This window comes from Mixophyes fleayi, chromosome 4, assembly GCF_038048845.1.
Source record: "Mixophyes fleayi isolate aMixFle1 chromosome 4, aMixFle1.hap1, whole genome shotgun sequence".
In the NCBI taxonomy this organism is placed as follows: Eukaryota; Metazoa; Chordata; class Amphibia; order Anura; family Limnodynastidae; genus Mixophyes; species Mixophyes fleayi.
The window spans coordinates 343,325,075-343,346,750 of record NC_134405.1 but is presented as its reverse complement, the minus strand read 5'-3'; the positions used below and the strand labels follow the sequence as shown (position 1 = coordinate 343,346,750).

At 43.7% G+C, this 21,676-nt stretch overlaps 1 protein-coding gene across 7 annotated transcripts in view; it reads right to left on the bottom strand.

The window, feature by feature from the left end:
- The window catches only part of SOX5 (SRY-box transcription factor 5), a 176,748-nt gene that overhangs the window by 87,341 nt on the left and 67,731 nt on the right, over positions 1 to 21,676 (bottom strand). Inside the window, exon 1 of one of the 7 annotated variants that reach the window (XM_075210770.1) lies at positions 1,995 to 2,160. The exons of the other annotated variants lie outside the window; for them this stretch is intronic. Within the exon in view, the coding sequence (XP_075066871.1) occupies positions 1,995 to 2,019 (25 nt within the window). The 5' untranslated portion in view covers positions 2,020 to 2,160. Of the gene's footprint in view, positions 1 to 1,994; positions 2,161 to 21,676 lie in introns of those variants that run through there. 7 annotated transcript variants of the gene reach the window in all.

Genomic DNA, 21,676 nt, shown 5'->3' with positions numbered 1-21,676 from the left:
TAGGGGGTCCAGGACATGAGGATTAGGAGGTAATGGGGTGCAGGACATGAGGATTAGGCAGTTAGGGGGTCCAGGACATGAGGATTAGGAGATAAGGGGGTGCAGGACATGAGGACTAGGAGGTAATGGGGTGCAGGATATGAGGATTAGGAGGTAAGGGGGTGCAGGACATGAGGATTAGGAGGTAATGGGTTGCAGGACATGAGGACTAGGAGGTAAGGGGGTGCAGGAATTGAGGATTAAGAGGGTACAACAAGGTCACATGTACTCCAGACATTCGTCACATGATTGACAGATACTAATGTGAGGTTTAGTTATATAGGACACAGCTGTCCAGCACTGCACTGGTTAAGTCCTTTTTGCTGCACAATGTACCCGGCGTATAACTGCCCCCGTCACCCAGTATTCTGCTCCTCACATATGCTTCCTGCATCAGTGCCCATGGCATTACCCAGTGGTGAATGTCTGTCCTATACAGCCAAGTATTGTTATGTGCCCGCTGGCAGCGCTCACTTCCTGCACGTCTGAGTCCATCATCTGGAATAATGTGACCGGGAGAGAAACGCCAACATTCTGCCACACAGAACTGGCATACAGGGGGGCAGCGTGGGGTCATAGGGTGGGAAATGCCAACATTCTGACATACAGGGAAGCAGAGCTGGCATACAGGGGGGCAACAGTGGGAGAGGTGTCAACATTATGCCATAGCCACACACTGAGGGCAGATCTGGTATACAGGGGGCAGGTCTGGTATACAGGGGGAAGATCTGGTATACAGTGGGCAGGGCTGGTATACAGGGGGCAGATCTGGTATACAGGGGGCAGGGCTGGTATACAGGGGGCAGATCTGGTATACAGTGGGCAGGGCTGGTATACAGGGGGCAGATCTGGTATACAGGGGGCAGGGCTGGTATACAGGGGGCAGATCTGGTATATAGGGGGCAGGGCTGGTATACAGTGGGCAGGGCTGGTATACAGGGGGCAGATCTGGTATACAGGGGGCAGATCTGGTATACAGGGGGCAGGGCTGGTATACAGGGGGACAGGGTTGGTATCAGAGCCGTAACTTAGAATTCTAGCGCCCAGGGCAAGAAAGACAAAATGCCGCCCCCCTAGCCCTCAATTCTAACCAAATTAACCTAAAATATTCCTAAATTGCACCCCCCTTTCGCGTTGCGCCCTGGGCGGTCACCCCTATCGCACAGCCCTAGTTACGGCCCTGGTTGGTATACAGGGGGGCAGATCTGGTATATAAGGGGGCAGAGCTGACACAAAGAGTTGGGGCAGAGCCGTCATACAGGGGGGCAGAGCTGGCATACAAGAAGGTCAGGCTGGCATACAGGGGGCAGTGCTGCTATACAGGGGGGCAAATCTGGTATACATGGGGCAGATCTGGTATAAAAGGGGGCACAGCTGACACAAAGAGGTGGGCAGAACTGGCATACAGGGGGGCAGAGCTGACATATAGAGTTGGGGTAAAGCTGGCATACAAGAGGGTAGGGCTGGTATACAGGGGGCAGAGCTAACACATAGAGGTGGGGTATACAAGGGGGTAGGGGCAGATACAACAACCCTCTACATGTAACACTGCAAACACCACATTTCAGATTCACAGATTTTCAAATAAAATCACAGAAAAAAAAACAGGTTTATTTATATTTTCTGCTGACCCCGATTCCTCCCAAATGTGGGAGATTTAAAAATACCTCAGTACAAAACGTGCGGAGTTTCTGAAGTCCCGGTCACCGCAGTGATACAGTAACAATACAGTAACAATACAGTAACAATGTAAATATCCGCTCGGAAACTCTTTCTGGCAGCTGCACAACAGGAATAAGACTTTCCCCATTTGGCAGATGACAGCTGTCACCCGTAGATCACCCCCATGTGGGCTGAAATCCGAGTTTTACGCTCAGATACAAGAACTTCGGGAACTCTGCACAGACTCTGTACCCCCTGCCAGGACACCACACAGACACACAACATTTGCTTACTGTCGGCCGGGCAGAATAATGACATAGATAGAGAAGGAAGAAATCTTTACTCTGCAGGAAATCCAACACTTGCGCCGCCTGGATGGATGAGCGCTGCGCCTGGATGGACGTGCGCTGCGCTTCTCTGAGGATCACACGCGGCCGCCCGCTCCGCTCGTCGTCTGACATTCCTGCAACTTTGCCTGGAGTTGCCAATGTGCTCCTGTCAGCAGGAAGAGGAGCCCATGGCTGATGGAAAGGGGGAGGGGAGGGGTGGGGGGTATGGGGAGGCCTCTACCTTCTGTACTGCTGCTCATGTCCCTCTACAGCTGCACTGACAACACACTGCAGATTATTTAACCCCCTTGTGACAGCTGTCTCCTTGTCTCTCCAACAGGTGCCCGGAGCCTGCGAACAATGACCGGGGCTTGTAATACAGCGACAAGTGAAATGGTGGGGGGCACATGGTCTCCCCCCAGGTCAGTGCAGAGCTTATGTGTGGTTGTTCCTGAGATAATGGGAGTATTTCCCCATGCACTAAGATGTGGGTCATTTATGTGGATGAGGGCTGCAATGTGGGGGGCTTCAGGGAGTGGGCACTCAGTTATGTGGGTGAGGGGCTTCAGGGAGTGGGCACTCAGTTATGTGGGTGAGGGGCTTCAGGGAGTGGGCACTCAGTTATGTGGGCGAGGGGCTTCAGGGAGTGGGCACTCAGTTATGTGGGTGAGGGGCTTCAGGTAGTGGGCACTCAGTTATGTGGGTGAGGGCTGCAATGTGGGGGGCACTCAGTTATGTGGGCGAGGGGCTTCAGGGAGTGGGCATTCAGCTATGTGGGTGAGGGGCTTCAGGGAGTGGGCACTCGGTTATGTGGGTGAGGGCTGCAATGTGGGGGGCACTCAGTTATGTGGGTGAGGGGCTTCAGGGAGTGGGCACTCAGTTATGTGGGTGAGGGGCTTCAGGGAGTGGGCACTCAGTTATGTGGGTGAGGGCTGCAATGTGGGGGGCACTCAGTTATGTGGGTGAGGGGCTTCAGGGAGTGGGCACTCAGTTATGTGGGTGAGGGGCTTCAGGGAGTGAGCACTCAGTTATGTGGGTGAGGGCTGCAATGTGGGGGGCACTCAGTTATGTGGGCGAGGGGCTTCAGGGAGTGGGCATTCAGTTATGTGGGTGAGGGGCCTCAGGGAGACTGCATTCATTTATGTAGGAAACTCTGAACCCACAAAATAATAAATAAGACTTTGCTATAATACATTGTTAGGTATTGGGATCTGAAAAAAGAGAAATATTTTGGAACCATGGTGTAACATTCCTGAGTACTGTACCAACAAGTGGTGCACAGCAGGGGAGGTGGCACCTCAGTGTTTAACCCCCACAAAGCCCCCCCTGACCTCGGTGAACTCCCCAGGGTAATAAGACATCAGTCACGTTGTAATTCTACCTCACTAAGAAGGGTCTTATTAACCCATCAGCTAATATGAAATAAAACCAGCGAGAGCAGTAATCTTTTATTAGTAAAATTAATCAACAGAACTGTAGATATTAATAACACCTGTTTTTATGTAAAACTGAAGCGTGAGCTTAGGAGGCAACTTCCCATGATCCTCAAATTATTGTAAGAGCACAAACAGACCAAATCTCATACAGGGGGTCTGATTCATAAAGGAAAGTAAGGCAAAAAAAGGAGTAAATTTGCTCTGGGACAAACCATGTTACAATACAATGGGTGCAAACTAGTTTATTATTTTGCACATAAGGAAAATACTGTCTGTTTTATCATGTAGCACACAAATATTTGATAGCTTTATTTGAAATTTAAAGTTGATCTAGGACATGCCCTGCCCCAACTATAAATTTGTCCCCACATTTTACATTTACCTCCCCCGCCAGAGCAACATGGTTTTGCCCAGGTGCAAAGTTACTCCTTTTTTTACTTTCCTTAATGAATCGGGTCCATCATTTCAGGTTTTTTCATTGTTTTGTTATGTTGTTCATACCACATAATGTGACGTATATTCATAGCACATACGCACTCAGGTAGCCCCAGGGTGTTGTTGCTTTTACATTTTAGAAGAAGCTAAGAAAAACATTATATAGCCAGCAAAAGCACCACCACCAGAAAAAACATACAAATATAGTCCTACAAGCTTAGGACTAGAATAGGTTTGCAATAGCCATATGTATATTCCTTTATTTACCCAGTGGTACTCGCAACACTAGCGGTATGGTTATTTTTTGTTACACATCGCCCTTTCCTAAATGACGCATTTCACCTACATGCAGCTCCTATTTACATTTTGATGTTTTACATATTACAAACACCTCTGACTAATTTGTTAAATGGGATATTATAATATTGCAATGCCAAAGTTAAAGATAGAACAACAATAAACAAATAATGGGAGCGAATGACTCTAAGTAGGTGAAATGCGTCACAGATAAAAACAAGTCATTTATTACAGAAGAACGAACCAACACAACGTTACACAATTAGGGCTGCACAGAACATTCCTGTATACAGATGGCAATGGAGATACACAGAGACAGAGTTACACAACCACAAAAACACAATCCAGCATCGGTAGTCCGTGCCGGTTGGTGTGTCCGGTGTGTGGATTTAGGATTTAGCAGATGGACTGAAATCTAACAGATAAATAATTTGCAGCATCTGAGGTCGACACAATTTAAACTTGCTCCTATGTTTCCTGTACATACTTTTCATTATTATACTTAAAATAATAAAAAAAAACAATGTTGCCCTGGTTACAATCAGCTGTAACCTTACAATACCCATAGAGCGCTGGATTCCACGTGACCATGGTGTGATGGGTCTGTGCAATTCTTAATGTACAGGAGACTTTCATTGCAGACCCAGTAACCGGGTGACCTGTCTGGGGTAATGATGTTTCGGGTTACCGGGCTGCGTCTGATGAAAGGCCGAGAATATTCTAATAAAGGTGCCTGGTTCTTACCAGCAGGTATAGAATGCAGATAAATCCTGGGTACAGCTAAGCGATACATTGGATTTCACTAATGTAATTATTCCACTTAACAATATTGCACAAGGAGCAGTTTGAGGACATTGAATCTGCATATTACTGAACGGATAAAGTCTCAATACAACCTGCAGGATCTCTAGCAGAAGATTTTGTGTCGCCCACTCGCCTCAATCTGCTTCCGCAGTGTGAACGGGACACTACTCGCCCATGATGGGGAGCGTCCTCCTACTAAAAGTCAGACTCCTCCTCTTTTATTGGCAATTTAAAGGCAACATTTCCGACAAGCAAACGCCATCCAACCGTGGGCTCAAAATTCGGGCCGTGTTCTCAAAACCAAGAGTGGAACCCTCCCCATCAGAAACTGGGGGCTGTTTTCTGCTTGCCCCCTGAGCGGGGCTGCCTTAGGCAAATGCCCACTAGGGCAGTATGGCAGCTGCAGCCTGGTTCACGAACTGAAAGTATGTGAGACCAGAGCCGTAACTTATAATTCCAGAGCCTGGGGCGAGAAAGGCAAATGCCGCCCCCCTAGCACTCAATTTTAACCAAATGAACTTAAAATATTCCAAAATTGCGCCCCCCTTCAGCGTTGCGCCCTGGGCGATCGCCCCTGTCGCACAGCCCTAGTTACGGCCCTGTGTGAGACTATTAAACTGTACCAGCTGGTCTTAATGGATACATGGAATAGAAGACAAATATCACCCCCCCCCCCCCCGGGTCCTAACTTATCTATAATTTTAGATCTAATTTATATTGAGAGCACTCTCCACATTTTATTTACTTTGCGGGCCTATGGTAAGAAAGGGGCCTGGTGCTTCCTTTGTAACCATCATTCCGGCAGCACAGAGCTGATTAAGACCTATAAACACGGAGTTCTTGTGACTCTCCGGATTTGCCTGCTGCGGAGCATCGCACTGGTGGTAACGCTGGTTTTACTGGTTAGTTACTGGGATTTGTACGTTTCAGAATATAGCAATGTGACTGCACAAATAACTAAATATTCGGACAATGGATCCCAGTCCTGAGAGAACGAAAAATTACTGTTTCAAACACTCTGTACATATGTTTGTTAAGGCGGCAGTGAGAACATAGGTTAATAATTGAAAAGGTATTTATAGCTGAATGCACAGATAATGCCTGTTCACCTGTATAGTATGTATCTAACCCTCCCTCATTGTATAACTCCCTGTACACACTGATTATTACATGGTCCGATATAAGAGATATAAACTGTATAATCCCCTGGTATCACTGATTATTACATGGTCCGATATAAGACTGTATAACTCCCTGTACACACTGATTATAACATGGTCCGATATAAGAGATATAAACTGTATAATTCCCTGTACACACTGATTATTACATGGTCCGATATAAGACTGTATAACTCTCTGTACATACTGATTATTACATGGTCCGATATAAGACTGTATAACTCTCTGTACACACTGATTATTACATGGTCCGATATATGAGATATAAACTGTATAATTCCCTGTACACACTGATTATTACATGGTCCGATATAAGACTGTATAACTCTCTGTACACACTGATTATTACATGGTCTGATATAAGAGATATAAACTGTATAATTCCCTGTACACACTGATTATTACATGGTCCGATATAAGACTGTATAACTCTGTACACACTGATTATTACATGGTCTGATATAAGAGATATAAACTGTATAATTCCCTGTACACACTGATTATAACATGGTCCGATATAAGAGATATAAACTGTATAATTCCCTGTACACACTGATTATTACATGGTCCGATATAAGACTGTATAACTCTCTGTACATACTGATTATTACATGGTCCGATATAAGACTGTATAACTCTCTGTACACACTGATTATTACATGGTCCGATATATGAGATATAAGACTGTATAACTCCCTGTACACACTGATTATTACATGGTCTGATATAAGAGATATAAATTGTATAACTCCCTGTACACACTGATTATTACATGGTCCGATAAAAGACTGTATAACTCTCTATACACACTGATTATTACATGGTCCGATATAAGAGATATAAACTGTATAATCCCCTGGTCTCACTGATTATTACATGGTCTGATATATGAGGAGAAAACATTGATCTCACAGATCCGAGTTCTGCTCTTACATCCAGGAATCCTGAAACTATTAACATCTACTAGACAAGACGACAGTGATTGATTGATTGATTGATATGATTTAGCCCTTAGCCCAGAATCACAATGTGTGAGGACCCAAAACAAGCGCGATGGACACTAATGATCAGATTACTATGGGGCACATCCGGAAATGCAGCCAGACGACCGCTATTACCCCTGTTTGTGGTCATCTAACCTCACCCACAGGCCTCAGGGGATGCCAGGCAAGATGCCACTCGTGTCCTGCCAAGGCTGGCAGCGGTCTGGTCACAGAGGTCAGACTGAGGGGAGCACAGAGCAGAACCTGTATGACATTAATAGCGGATTTAAACACCCCCCCCTCCCGTCTTATCAGAGTACGTTGGTTGTGATCCATTCTCTCTAACATCAAATAATGGAGAAATCTTCACTCTTCAACTGTTTTCCCCTCTCCGGGTTCCTATAGGTCACCTGAACTTTCATGCCAAGCCCCCCTCTGCCAATAGCTGACCTATAATCAGGAATATTGCTGCCCCCCCTCCTCCTTCTACATCTACATTTATGTTGCTCTAATTGTGATAATTAATCTATTGAAGTCCAGAGAAACATTTCTCATTCGTGCAATAAAATAAATCATCTCATGTAACAGTCTGCAGCAGGGTTAGGCAACCTGCGTCTCTCCAGCTTTTGTGGAACTACAAGTGCCAGCATGACCTGGCCTCTGTACTGTAAAGTAAAACAATAAAAAATCATTAGGGCCAAATTCCCCAGAATTGCAGTTATTAAAAGCGTTGGAAAAAGTACGGCTTTCAGTTAACATGAAACTCATTCACCTCTTCCAAATCTTAATGTTTCCAAATCCAGCTTTTTTTGTTAAAACAAAAAATAAATAATTTAAGTCTGTTTGTTTTTAAATAAAAAAAACCTCTCAAACTAATTATTTTTCCTATCATCTTAAACAAATAAAAATAAATGTGAATTTGATCCAAAACACGTGAGCAAAAAAAAGTAGGTATATTAAAGACAGGGACGTTATATACAGAGCACAGGGTAAGGTAAACATTACTCTTAATCTTAGAATTTAAATGATTTGTTTTCCCTTAAGATAAATCAGTTTTCCATTTCCATGATTTACGTATTGGAGCGATGTATCTGAAAGTGAAAGGACTTATTAGTCAGGTTACCATTTGCACTACTGAAAAAAAAACCTTCACATTTGTTAGAAACTTTTGGTTTGGTCAGTAAAATATAAAACAAAAATTCTTTTAGATATACTGGTTCTCCCAGCATGCCCCTGGCTTCATTCCTAACGCCATCAAATGTGAAATTTCAGTTCAGGAATCTCATGGATAGAGATTTCTGGGATAACCGCAGCAACAAGCGATTTTACTGCCAAATTATACCAAAGTGTTCCGTCCTGTCCAATTTTTCACCCAGCACCAAAAACTGTAAAAACCAGATGGAATATTTATCTCTCCCATTAGATGATGACAATAATGTGATTAGGGCCATTGACCAACCCTAGTGATTGGTCGTCATCCCGCCCCTCCGCCAAATAACAGGATCTCTCCAATGTGTCCCTCCACTAGGCCTATAACATTTGTCCAGCTTAATTTGTAATTTATTAATTGTTTGCACAAGGCTGCGAATCACCCAGGACAGAGCTGTACAGTCAGCGTTATTTACACACGTATCTTTACTCTGACAACACCACAAACTACAACTGCAAACACAACAGGATGACACAAGTAAACACCAAAACACTACAACAAAAAGGTCAGACGCCTCTGTAATATTACAACGTAAAGATACTGTAGAATGAGCCCATTTATTTCGGTCCTGGTTTCACTTTCACTTTATAAGAATATTAGAACTGCATTAAAATAACGTTTTCTTTTATTTGAGGGGTTTATTCTTGTTTTGTTTTCGTTTTGACGCCACATTTTTTCCACACGGGAGTTTGGTTCCAATTACGCTCCGCTCGTTGGCAGCTTCTGGATAACATGAGCATTAAGGTTAATAGAAGACTTTGGGTATTTTCCTCTTGTGTTTAACGGGAACTTGGAGTACTCAGACCTTTGTTTTGGAGAAGGACGGCAGCCAGAAACGTGGGCGCAGAAGGCTGCGTCGACCGCGAAGGACCAGTCAAACTTTCCTGACTGACGTTAGGGTTCGGTAACCTCACACCAGATAAATTCTACAATATGCCGGAAAATGTGAGCGGGAAATATCTGCCCTGATATTGACTTAGAAGAGAAAGCGACGGGCTCTGCGTTCAGGGAATCCACCGTGAGCTCACCAGTGATAAACACTGTTTATTCACAAGGCTCTGCCACCTATTGCTCCTTGTTTCCACCGTCCTCATCGTTCGCTGTGTCAGAGCTAACCCTCCATTTCCCCCTATTTGTGTAGCTGTTAGACATTCCGTAAAGGAGGGAGCTGGTTACAACAAAAGCCTACTGTCACCCAGCCAGTCCCAGACATGGTGGAAGGCAGCCGACAGGAAAAGGACTGGCTCCACAACCAGCCCTGACCGAGTACAGTCATTACATTCACTCAAATTGGCAACTGGTCTCAGTGCTGCTGGCTGCGAGCTGTGAACAAGGGTCGGGATTGAATAACCAATTATACAACCGCTGACTGAGTTTATACAAGGTTTGCAAACTGTTATAATAGCACAGTGTACAAGTGGCCGTAATATCCCGGGCCCCATCTCCAGTCACTTGTCACTTTATAGCGCGGGGCCCAGGAGAGAGGTGACGATAATGTCACACTCGTCTTCTTCACTGTAATCTGAGAGATAACAGACAATCTTCTCTGTATAATGATTATCGTACACCGTGTGAGCCTGTCAGTCGCTGACTACCTGTTGTTATACGGGAGCCCACTAGGGGGCAGTGATCAGGCCGCTCACTATGTAATGCTGTAGTCTGTAGTATAACTGCCTAGGGGGCACTATTGTAACACAACAGCACGCGTCACATGGGACATTAACAGAGCCAATCCCAGCTCACATAGGTGCACGTCACCAAGGATGTCCAGTACAGCAACTCCTTGGGGTCCCTTCCCCAGCCACCAAAAGGGGTATGGCCACACCAGGGTGGTAACTCCTCCCATTACGCAGGTAGGCCCCGATACGACATTGCCACTCCCAGAACATACATGGCACACATTACTAAAACCCAGATCATACAAGGCACACGCTAACACTGCCGGATCATACAGGGCACACGTACACACACAGCTCATACATGTACATATGGGAGTAGATGATATCTCACAATCCAGTGATCTTTAATATGATGAAGCTCAGGTTATGTAATATTACACTGTAAGCTCAAATTGCCACCACCAGAAATAGTCTTTAAAACGGTCACTATTACCAGATATAGAATCACATTTATATTACCTGTCACTCAGTGAAGTAAAACACATAGGGCCTGATTCATTAAGGACAGTAAGGCAGATAAAGGAGTAAATGTTCTCCGGGACAAACCATGTTACAATACAAGGGGTGCACATAAGTTATTATTTTGCACATAAATTAAATATTGGCTGTTTTCACATCTAGTACACAAATACTTGATAGCTTTATTTTTATACTGAAATATAAAGTTGATCTAGGACATGTCCTACCCCAAATATCAATCTCTCCTCACATTTTAAATTTACCTCCCCCTCCAATGTAACATGGTTTTGCCCAGGTGCAAAGTTACTCATTTTTTGGCTTTGCTCTCCTTAATAATCCCTTTATCACACTGAACACGGCAGTAACATGTAACATGGTGACTGCTGTGGATATTATGAGTAACAAACAGAAGCAAAACATCATTATTCCTATGTCTCTATATCGCAACAATGACTTTATATAAGAACCTTAATACGGATTTCATTATTAACACTGTTAGGGACTCTTGCCTCAATATATTATCCTGAATAATCACCAATACTCAGCAATAGGTCAATATCCCCTATATGACAAATTATCACGTGAGCCTATTAATTCACAAGGAACCTGTGACATCGCTGAGGCACTTGTACCTCCTGCCTCAGTAATTCCACTCAGACTGCATTCTGGTGAATAAAGGTTGGGCCGGTGACATGAACAACTGAGAAGAATAGATAATGATTGAGAACAAAGGGCCCCGTATGTCACAAACATGAACAAACATCAGCATTATTTGTTTTTCACTGAGCACAAAACAACCTCTTACAGCGGACAAGTGATCGGGTAACGGCTGAAATCTATAGGACATGAGAAATATTTGGAATTCTGACTTTAAGATGCAAAAAGCTCTTAAGACGTGTAGGTGAGCGAGGGAAACAAGGACCTTTTGTTATCAGCCGCCATTTAAATGCGTTTCTATGGCACCTCTCACTTTCTCTCTGTTTCCAAGAAAGAGTGGCCGTGCCAAGTGGCGTGTTTATCCAGCGCACGGTATCCGAGACCCAGACAGGATAAACAGTCATATTATACTCTAGGTAAAAGTACTGACAGATTGAAAACACACAGCCCAATATTATCTGAATGCAGGCAATGTCCTGCGCCCGGCTAGACGATATGCGCCATATATAGTCCAGGGCTCTGTCTATATTTAACACCGCACAACACGTGCAGGACGGAGGGTAAAAATAACAAAAACAAATCTCTTCACGGCACAGCGGAGCAGCGATGGTCGTTACGGAGAGAGTGCAGTTATATCAGGTTTATCACAGCTGACTAGGACAACATGACATAGCAGAATCATATGTAGCAAGGTATCTGGGGGGAGAATAGGTTCTATATCCAACATCGTGTTGTACACAGAGCGCCCGAGGCCAACGCATAATTTATGGCCCAAAAATGTGCACGTAAAAATAGCGTATTCCAGCCTCTATGCTGAGTCATATCTCAAGATGTTTCCAGCTCTGCATCTACAGCGTGTGCGGCAGGTTTACAGCAGGCGCACGCACATGCACACGTGGACACACGCACAGACACACATGCGCACACCCACGTGCACACACATGCACACAGACACATGCGCACACCCACAGACACGCACACACACTCACACACATGCACATGCACACACACATAGACACGCACAACCAAGTAAACATTTGTTTATGTAGAGAATAATGCACCTCCTACCAGGCCCCCTATAACACAGCAGATATAATACAACTTCTTCTGTACCAAAGTAACATTTTTTTTTTTAAATGCGTGCACAAAACACTTTAATATCTGCACAATCCATGAAGAATCAATCAGCTCATCGTCGGCGCAGAGGTGCAAGATCCCCTCCTCACATCACAATATTGCCCCTATCACATACTGACCTGTATTGGTCACCCCACTCCTGACATACTCTGTGCTGCTGATAACAATAGGATGCTTTGATTGGCTAGAGGTTATTGCAGTGGATTCCAAACTTTTTCAGTTCAAGGCACCATTAAGCCAAAATAATTACCAAGTAGTCCCCCACCTTGCTTACCACTGGCCCTGGCCGAGGCACCCCTGTGAGATCAAAGGAGAATCTGAGATTGGGGATTACTACTGTCCACAGGATGACCCAGGTCTATGGACTAAGTATCCGAACCTGCCTAATGCCAGGTCACTCCATAACAGTTATATCTAGAGGACTTTTGCCAGAGAAACTGAAGACCCAGCCAGCACTGGATCCCAGGATCTACCCAAAAGCAGTGAGAACATTTGGTGAAACCACCTTGTTATACCGCGTCTCATTATGTGGGAGATCCTGTTATTCAGTGTTAAATATTTCTCATACTTCTCATCTATTTCAGGTGCAACTAAATTCAGTATTTCCCCAGAATCACAGTGTGAGCTGTTACCTGCAACCTTTACCGAAACTCAGCCCTTATTCCCTCATCAGGGTCCGTCCCAGGGAGGTCGCCGCTCAGTTAATGCCGGGGAGGGGTCAGCACTAGATTGGGACCCTGAGATATCCCGCTCCCCTCGGTATGGTGACACATGGACGCAGGTATCAGGGATTATCAGTTCATCATCATCATCAACATTAATTTATATAGCGCCTGCAGGTTCTGTAGCACATTACAAGTGGGAAGAAACATAGTAATAAAACAATACTGGGTAGTACAGACAGAGAGGTAAGATGGCTCGGCCCGCAGGCTTACAATCTATCAGTTCATGAGATTTGTAAAACGAGCCTCATGATGAGGTTCACTGATCCTGCTCAATGTCTGACACATACATGTTCTGAACACGTATGTACACGTGGGGACGTATATATGTGCTCTGCACAGTACACACCAATCAGATGTTCATGTTCTTGGTTCTTTCCCATAATAATGTCATCACCCCGCGCTCCAGCGAGCTGTCTACTTGCGGAGCGGTAACAGCTGTAAATCCCAATAAGTGGACTCAGACATCCAGTCCATCAATATTCCGACACTCAGGTCGGCAGCGCCGGCTCTACTGGGAAATACGGAACCGTCAGTTGTCAGCCACCCGGCCCCCAGGTCTGACCCTCAACTAATAACTGTGATCATAAGCTGTCGTTTCCTATGTCACGTGTGTGCGGAGCCCTGTAACCCTTCGTGAGCCTGACTGCTGGGAAACTGGCTGTATGTACACATTATACCAGAGGTCCTTCATAGACTCACCTCTTAATAATAACAGGTCATTGTTATAATATAGGTATAGGTTATATAGGTGACAGGTATAAAGGTCTCCAATGCCAGACACTTGGGGCCTGATACATTAAGGAACGTAAATAACGATACGTGTCGTATTTTGCGTTAAATTGCTCTGCTCGTGCCCACAAACATACACCAGAGAGAGCAAGAACAATCAATTAATCTACAAAGGACTCTTACTACAGCCCACGATTTCATGTGTGATACAGGGAGAGGACACGGCGTATGCATGTAGTCAGTGTGCAGTAAGGACGCGGCAAGGCTGAGTGCACGCAGCAGCGTCTGATTCAAGATTATATTACTAACAGGCGACAATAATTGAAAGGCTTTTCTTTTCCCTGACGTTCTGCTGTGACTTTATATCCCACATATGTATCGGACGTATCCTGCAGTGTCTGTTAGAGCAGAGCGGACCTAGACCCGTATTCATTACCAGACGTATCATCACATCCGCTCCTTGCTGAACACGGACGTGCGAATACCCGAATTATGTGCATTTAAAATAAAAACCGCACACTACGTTCGCTTTGAATGCCTTAATGAATCAGAGACTCAGTGTAACAAGTGAATGACGAGAAAACCACTTAATAGAAATGGGCTGATAGCAGATATATATATAAATATTATCATCCAGGATACGTGTGTATTAGTCTTCAGGAAAGGGGATGGTGTATGATACATTTGTACGCCCACGTTATACTCTTTCGCTTGTCTTATGCATACTTGCCTACTTTGGGCAACTTCTTTCTGGGAGAGGGGCGTGACTGGAGGGCGGGAAGGGACAAAAATTTTGTTTTGTCGCGGGGGGGCAAAAATTACGCGATTCCCTGCGGATTGCATCATTTTGAGACGCCGGCAGCGGGATGCGGGAGATTTGCCAGCTCTCCCGGGAGTCCGTGAGACTGACCCGGATTTTGGGAGTCTCCCGGACATTCCTGGAGAGTTGGCAAGTATGGTCTTATGTCAATGGACTATGCAATTGCCCAGGTACTCAGACGTATTTAATGCCCGTCCCCCCGAGACCGAGGTATCAAGGTAAGAGTCAGATCAGCCTAATCTCTGCTCCTCTTACACTGAACTTGTCCTGATTTCTGTTATCTTGTGTATGGAGATGAACAGTGTGACCTCCTGCGTATGACGTACAGCACTGTAATATGTTGGTGCTTTATAAATACAAAATAATAATAATAACAATCTAAACTGACCTTTATTTAATGTTGTAAAATGATACAATGATTTGGACTTTTCATTATCCAACCAATACCTCTATAATACAGCTCCTGGCGGCTTCTGCTGGAAAGTTGTTCTAGGTACCGACTATTCCTTATGTCCATTACAACTTTATATAGAGAACACAGAAATATACATGTATTTTGGAGATTTAGTAGTTTCCTCTTTATGTTTATTACAGTTGTGGACTACACCGCTAATATCCCTATCCTGATCCCTACACTACATTATCTCCAACCTGTGTATTACATCGCCACACTTTCTACAACAAATTCTCAAACAAAACACCCATTAAAGTATCAGTAAACCCCAAAACTGATACATGAAGGTAAAATACGCTGTTCAGTGTTACCCTGACATCGCACTGCAGCTCTGTTACCTCCCCCTTTCCATTACTGACAGTGGATAGGATCTCACCCAGGTCAAAAAGCTGAAACTGCCATCATCTGAGTGACATCACTGGCCCCGCCCCTGTGTATGACCAATCGCTGACCGCTTGTTTAGATAGAGAAGCACCTCCCTCCTGTCATCACTACGAAGATGGCAGCCTGCCACAGAGGAGGGGCATAGACCGTGGCGTACCTAGTCGTTATATCAGTATAATCACTGTAGTAAATTCATGTACATTACTCTGCTCAGCAACACAGCTTTGGGTATTTATTAGCGGAATATATTGGCTACTAGAAGTTCTAATATGTATCAATACATTTGTAAAAGTCTCCTCCTTTCCTATTGCTGTAGAATACCAGTAATGTCCTAAGTAAAATGAGAAAGAGGCAGACCTAGCAGGCATTCTAGAAGAATAAAAAGAGAGATTATCCTGCATCTCTAAACAAAAAAATACATATAAATATTCCTTTTTATAGCATGATGTTACGTCTGGTGTGACACAATACAGCACATTGTATCTAACTCCTAAATTCTGTGGGTCAGATACGGAGACAAACATCTGCTCTCAACACATCCCTCGTTGCTGGATACATGTAGCAAACAGACCAGGCTGTATCCCCCCATGTCCTGCCTACGTATCCTCACTATTACCTCCAGGGATTAACGTTTATCTCTAATCTGTCCCGGCCAACTGTCAATGAATCTAAAACCAGCACCGACTTCTAATCTGTATGTAATAACAGCGCTGTGAGCGGCTGATAACTGCGAGTCTGCACGCCGGCAAGGACGACACTGACAAAGGCACATTGTACCTGGGTCAAACCATGTTACAATACAAGGGGTGCAAATTACATTATTATTTTGCACATAAGATAAATACTGGCTGTTTTTTCATGTAGGACACAAATACTTCATAGCTTATTTTTACACTGAAATGGAAAGTTGATCTAGGACATGTCCTACCCCAACTATAAATCTGTCCTCACATTTTAAATTTACCTCCCCCTCCAATGCAACATGGTTTGGCCCAGGTGCAAAGTTACTCATTTTCTTTGCTTTACTTTCCTTAAAGGCGCGGTGTGTGAGAACTGTGGCGCACAAACACACTGATCGCGGCTGTTGTGCTGCGTTATTCCTCCGTCGCGATCCGGCTGAGACAGCCACACACAATACAGAGAGCAGCCCTGGGCGCGTTGTGAGGACAGAGGACGCCTCTTATACAAGTCACATCCACCATTATTCTCCGTCATAAACTACATGAAGCAAAAACAGGAGACGCAACGTCGAAAAATAAAACCGCCTCCTGAATATCACAAAGAAAGTTTAGACAAATTATAGATATTATGAGAGAGTCGTGACCACTAGAGCTTACAATCTATAGAACGATAACATTGTGACAGAACAGTAATGGAAGGAGGTAAGGATTGCACTGGTTGCCTATTACCTGCCACTTATTCCACCTCTATATATGAACAGTGCATTTACATAACTATAAATGGGATTATATTACTAGGTAATATCAGTTCAGCAGACGTGAGTAACAGATATTAGAAAGTTTCCGGACCTCCCGCTGTGAAGCAGTAATTAGGTTTATTCCGTAGCTGGAGGGGGCATCCAATCACAACATGTAATCTGCCACCTTTATAATGTACCTAATAAGTCAGTATTCTGAATGGCTCAGTCCCAGGTGTTCATGGGAGGGTCTTGAGAATGTCTCTAGTACTAACTGCACAGTACAACTTACAACTTATAGACATCTAAAGAAAGACTCATAACATATTCTTTCAGATCCTTTTTTATAACCGATTTCCATTAAAACATGTATTATGTACAACCTCAACATCCCACTCAGAGAATATCACCCTGTCTACTCCCTTTGATAATTTCCAGATTATATTATTGACCTCTCTAGAGATCTGCAGAACATTGCTCTGTTCCATCTACCCCCTGACAGATACATAGTGATATATTCTGCAGATTATTACATTACTGACCTCTCTAGAGATCTGCAGAACATTGCTCTGCTCCATCTACCCCCTGACAGACACATAGTGATATATTCTGCAGATTATTACATTACTGACCTCTCTAGAGATCTGCAGAACATTGCTCTGTTCCATCTACCCCCTGACAGATACATAGTGATATATTCTGCAAATTATTACATTACTGACCTCTCTAGAGATCTACAGAACATTGCTCTGTTCCATCTACCTCCTGACAGATACATAGTGATATATTCTGCAGATTATTACATTACTGACCTCTCTAGAGATCTGCAGAACATTGCTCTGTCCCATCTACCCCCTGACAGATACATAGTGATATATTCTGCAGATTATTACATTACTGACCTCTCTAGAGATCTGCAGAACATTGCTCTGTCCCATCTACCCCCTGACAGATACATAGTGATATATTCTGCAGATTATTACATTACTGACCTCTCTAGAGATCTGCAGAACATTGCTCTGTCCCATCTAACCCCTGACAGATACATAGTGATATATTCTGCAGATTATTACATTACTGACCTCTCTAGAGATCTGCAGAACATTGCTCTGTCCCATCTACCCCCTAACAGATACATAGTGATATATTCTGCAGATTATTACATTACTGACCTCTCTAGAGATCTGCAGAACATTGCTCTGTCCCATCTGCCCATATAATGCGATATTATACAGAGCATCGCACATATGACAGGAAGTTATCTGTTATCCACTTGTGAGAAGGGTTCAGGGATGATACTCTGTCAGGTGACACAGGAAGTCCACATTATAAAGTCACAATGTAGCAATAAGTTGTTACTTCAGTTTTCAAATATTTCTGGCTGCAGAAATAGCAAAGTTCAATGCAGAGGTCAGCTGGAGAAACTGTCAGGAAAGTGGCTGATAACCAACTTGTGCAGCTAATATTACAAACTCTTCTCCTAGTGATAATACTATATAGTGTAAGCAGAGCCCAGCTGTGCACATATCACTGATCACCCAGTCATTAAGATGTACAGCGATCCCCCCACCTGCATTGAAGTATGCAGAGGGGCAGCTCTCTACCTTACACTAGGAATGCTCCCGCTAATCCGCTCTGCTGGCGGATGGACTGTCTTTCATCAACGCAGCTATCAGAGTCATCAACAGAGCATGCAAACACATTCCCTGTCAGTGGTGTATTATATATATATATATATATATATATATATATATATATAAAATCAATATTTAGTGAGGGTCCTGATAACAAAGTCCCCTTATATCAAACAGTTACTGTATAGAACACTATAGGAAATACGTCTGTATTGGCTTTATAGGGTTAACCACAGCTGTTTCACTCTATGAACATCAAACTTCTTGTCGGTAACGGTAGTGAAGGACGCTGGACTCCGAGAGCCTTTCAAACCTACAGCTCTGAACTGCGCTCCACCTTGAAATCTCTGCGTCACCGCACACCACTGCAGCGCTGATAAACACTAGCGTGGTAGCAGCATTAAATGGGTGATAACAGAGAGCGATACCGCAGCTTGCACTTAGCAAGTGTACAGACAATCTGAAATATTTTCAGAGATGTCGCAGTCATCATCATTTATTTATATAGCGCCACCAAATCCGACACACACACACACACGCTTTATACATATATATATATATATATATATATATATATATACACACACACACAAATACGTGCTTAAGGGTTTATTCATATGTACCTGCAATCAGCTTAAATCTGCTACCTTTCATTGAAAAACAACATTTAAACTTATTAGTTCCTCAGTAGAATTCGGGGTGCTGACGGACACAGCTTGTACACAGGTGCAGTAACACATAACACCTCTTGTGAGCGTCTGAGCAACTTACTAAGTACATAATGGGCGCTGTCATAGAACTCGGTTATATTGTATAATCACTTGTGAGCGCTACAGCCAGTCTGAGATGGATGACGCCGGTGTGCACTGGTCCAATCACTTACATTGTTATTTATTTTTTGAAAAATCAGCTTTAAATTGTCTTTACCAGGCTTTACCTACTTATTCATTACGTCTCTCTGATCTACACAACGCCAGCATCCAGCGCAGGTACACGTCCTGCTGGGTCTGACGGACTTACTTTGGTGGGTTGAAGCAGACCCCGTTCTCATTTGTCTATATCTAAGTTCATCAAGTGACCAAACCAGCGGATATTAGGTCTCACGGGAGGTTCTCTCCCCATCACAGGTAAATAATATATCAATTTTTTACAAACATTTTAAATAAAGTGGAAACGGACTATAAAGAATCATTGTTCAAGACCATATGGAGTAAATTCTTCAAACCCGCCATGGATAGATCTACTAAAGGTTCTATTATCGTTAATCTCTGCGCCCCAAGGATTCTCCAAAACCTCATTGAGATCTCGGTTGTTGACTGACTCCTGGTGCCTTCTCCATACTAAGGACAAGGATGTTACAGTCTGATTAAGGTTCAATGCCTCATACAACCTTACAGACTATAGATTCCCCAGTAGCTCTTTAATTCCTTATCTACTCCATCATCATCATCATCATCATCCTCATTTATTTATATAGCGCCAACATATTCCATAGAACTCCACCCAACAATCCATCCCATCATGTGTAGGACCACACAATGATCAATCCTTAGGCAGCAGCTAGATAGTCCTCAGTCTTCTGGAGAACGAGTCCCAACTGCAAAATATTACTCCAGTCCCCGCAGAAATTCATATTTGTAAAATAAAACCCAACCAAGAGACCGTCTCCCCGGGGCTGCGGGCGGCACACACAGTATATCTCCTACGAGCCGCCTCTCATGGAAGGACGAGCAGACTGGGCCGAAATCCATCTGCTCACTAAAGAAATCAACAGACTGGAAACTCTACACAAAAGGTCTCAATTTGCACAAGTGTTAATGGAGTTGGCACATGAGAGAGGTCAACTTACCACCTTACTTCAGTCTTGTGCTGAGGTGGCAGCAAATGCAATAACTGCTTCTGTCCTGACAAATGCAGCAAAACCCAGAGTCAGTTCTTCTATTATTGCAATTGGTTTATTTCTTATATGGGGTCTGATTTATGTCTTAATAGAAGTTCAAGTGTCAGTAAACACGAATCCCTATAATATACATGGGTAATGCTGCGGGCACTACTGTTAGGTGCACGCAGCTCTCCCTTTTCAAACAGAGCCGTGTGAAGCGGGAGCAGGGTCCAGCCACCTCAATTATACAGTGCCCCAGGCTTAGAGGGGGGTTTCCAGGCACTAGGAACCCCCCCCCCCTTCCCTCAGTTTGACTATGGCTAACTTGCATTTTTACTTGCACTGGGGAGGTCAATGAGAGTCACTCCAGTAACCTTGACACAGTTAGCGTCCACCAATCACATTGCATGGAACGGGCACAGAGCATTGAGGACGGCTCCTCGTATGTCGGCTAATACTCATCAACTCCCAACTTTATCACTTAAGGACGGTACGAGACTCAAGGAGCCCATTACTCAGAATGAATTGAATTTGGCCGAATTAAATCATCCAACATGGTTTCCCAGCTGCATATTCTAAGCAGTTTCAGGAGATTTGGTTCCCTGTTTTACGGAGGAGTTGCTCAATGCCCTTCTTCTTAATTTGGGTCTTTCCCATCTGACGTACTTCAGGCTACCGTTGGGGTGATCCCTAAAGCCATCTACAGACACAGCTATTAAGAACTTAAGAACTGCCCTTATAATCTATTTTATGAGTTGGCACAATTTGGTCAGATGTTGGGTTTTAAAATATATCATAGTAAATCTCAGACAGCTCCTTACTGGCTCCGCTCCAAAAACTTTTAGAGATTAACTTGGAATTAAAATGACAACAAGCTCACTCCTATTTGGGAGTTTCCTCTATTGGATCAGTTGTGCGGAGAAAACTTCAAGTTCGCACAAAAGCTCCGTTAAGTGGCCGAGATACCCCACACAGAGAACTAGCTGTATTCACGCAGCAAAGAGCAATATCACGCCACAAATCCTATATGTATCTCAAGCTCTACCCATTGCTAACCAGCTCTCAGATGTAATGAACCATCAGAGGCATAATATAATATAATGCATATAATGCATTTTATCTGGAATAATCAACACCTACGAATTAGTAGGGATATACTTAATATATTGTTGAGATCCACTTAAAAATCCCTTTAAGTGTTCTAATAACTAACACAGTAAAATAAACAACAGAATAGAAGGTGAAACATGAACTACTTGGGTACATACCCCTTATAATAGGACTCTTTTGTATCTAAAAAGGGAATCTTCTCAATACATTATA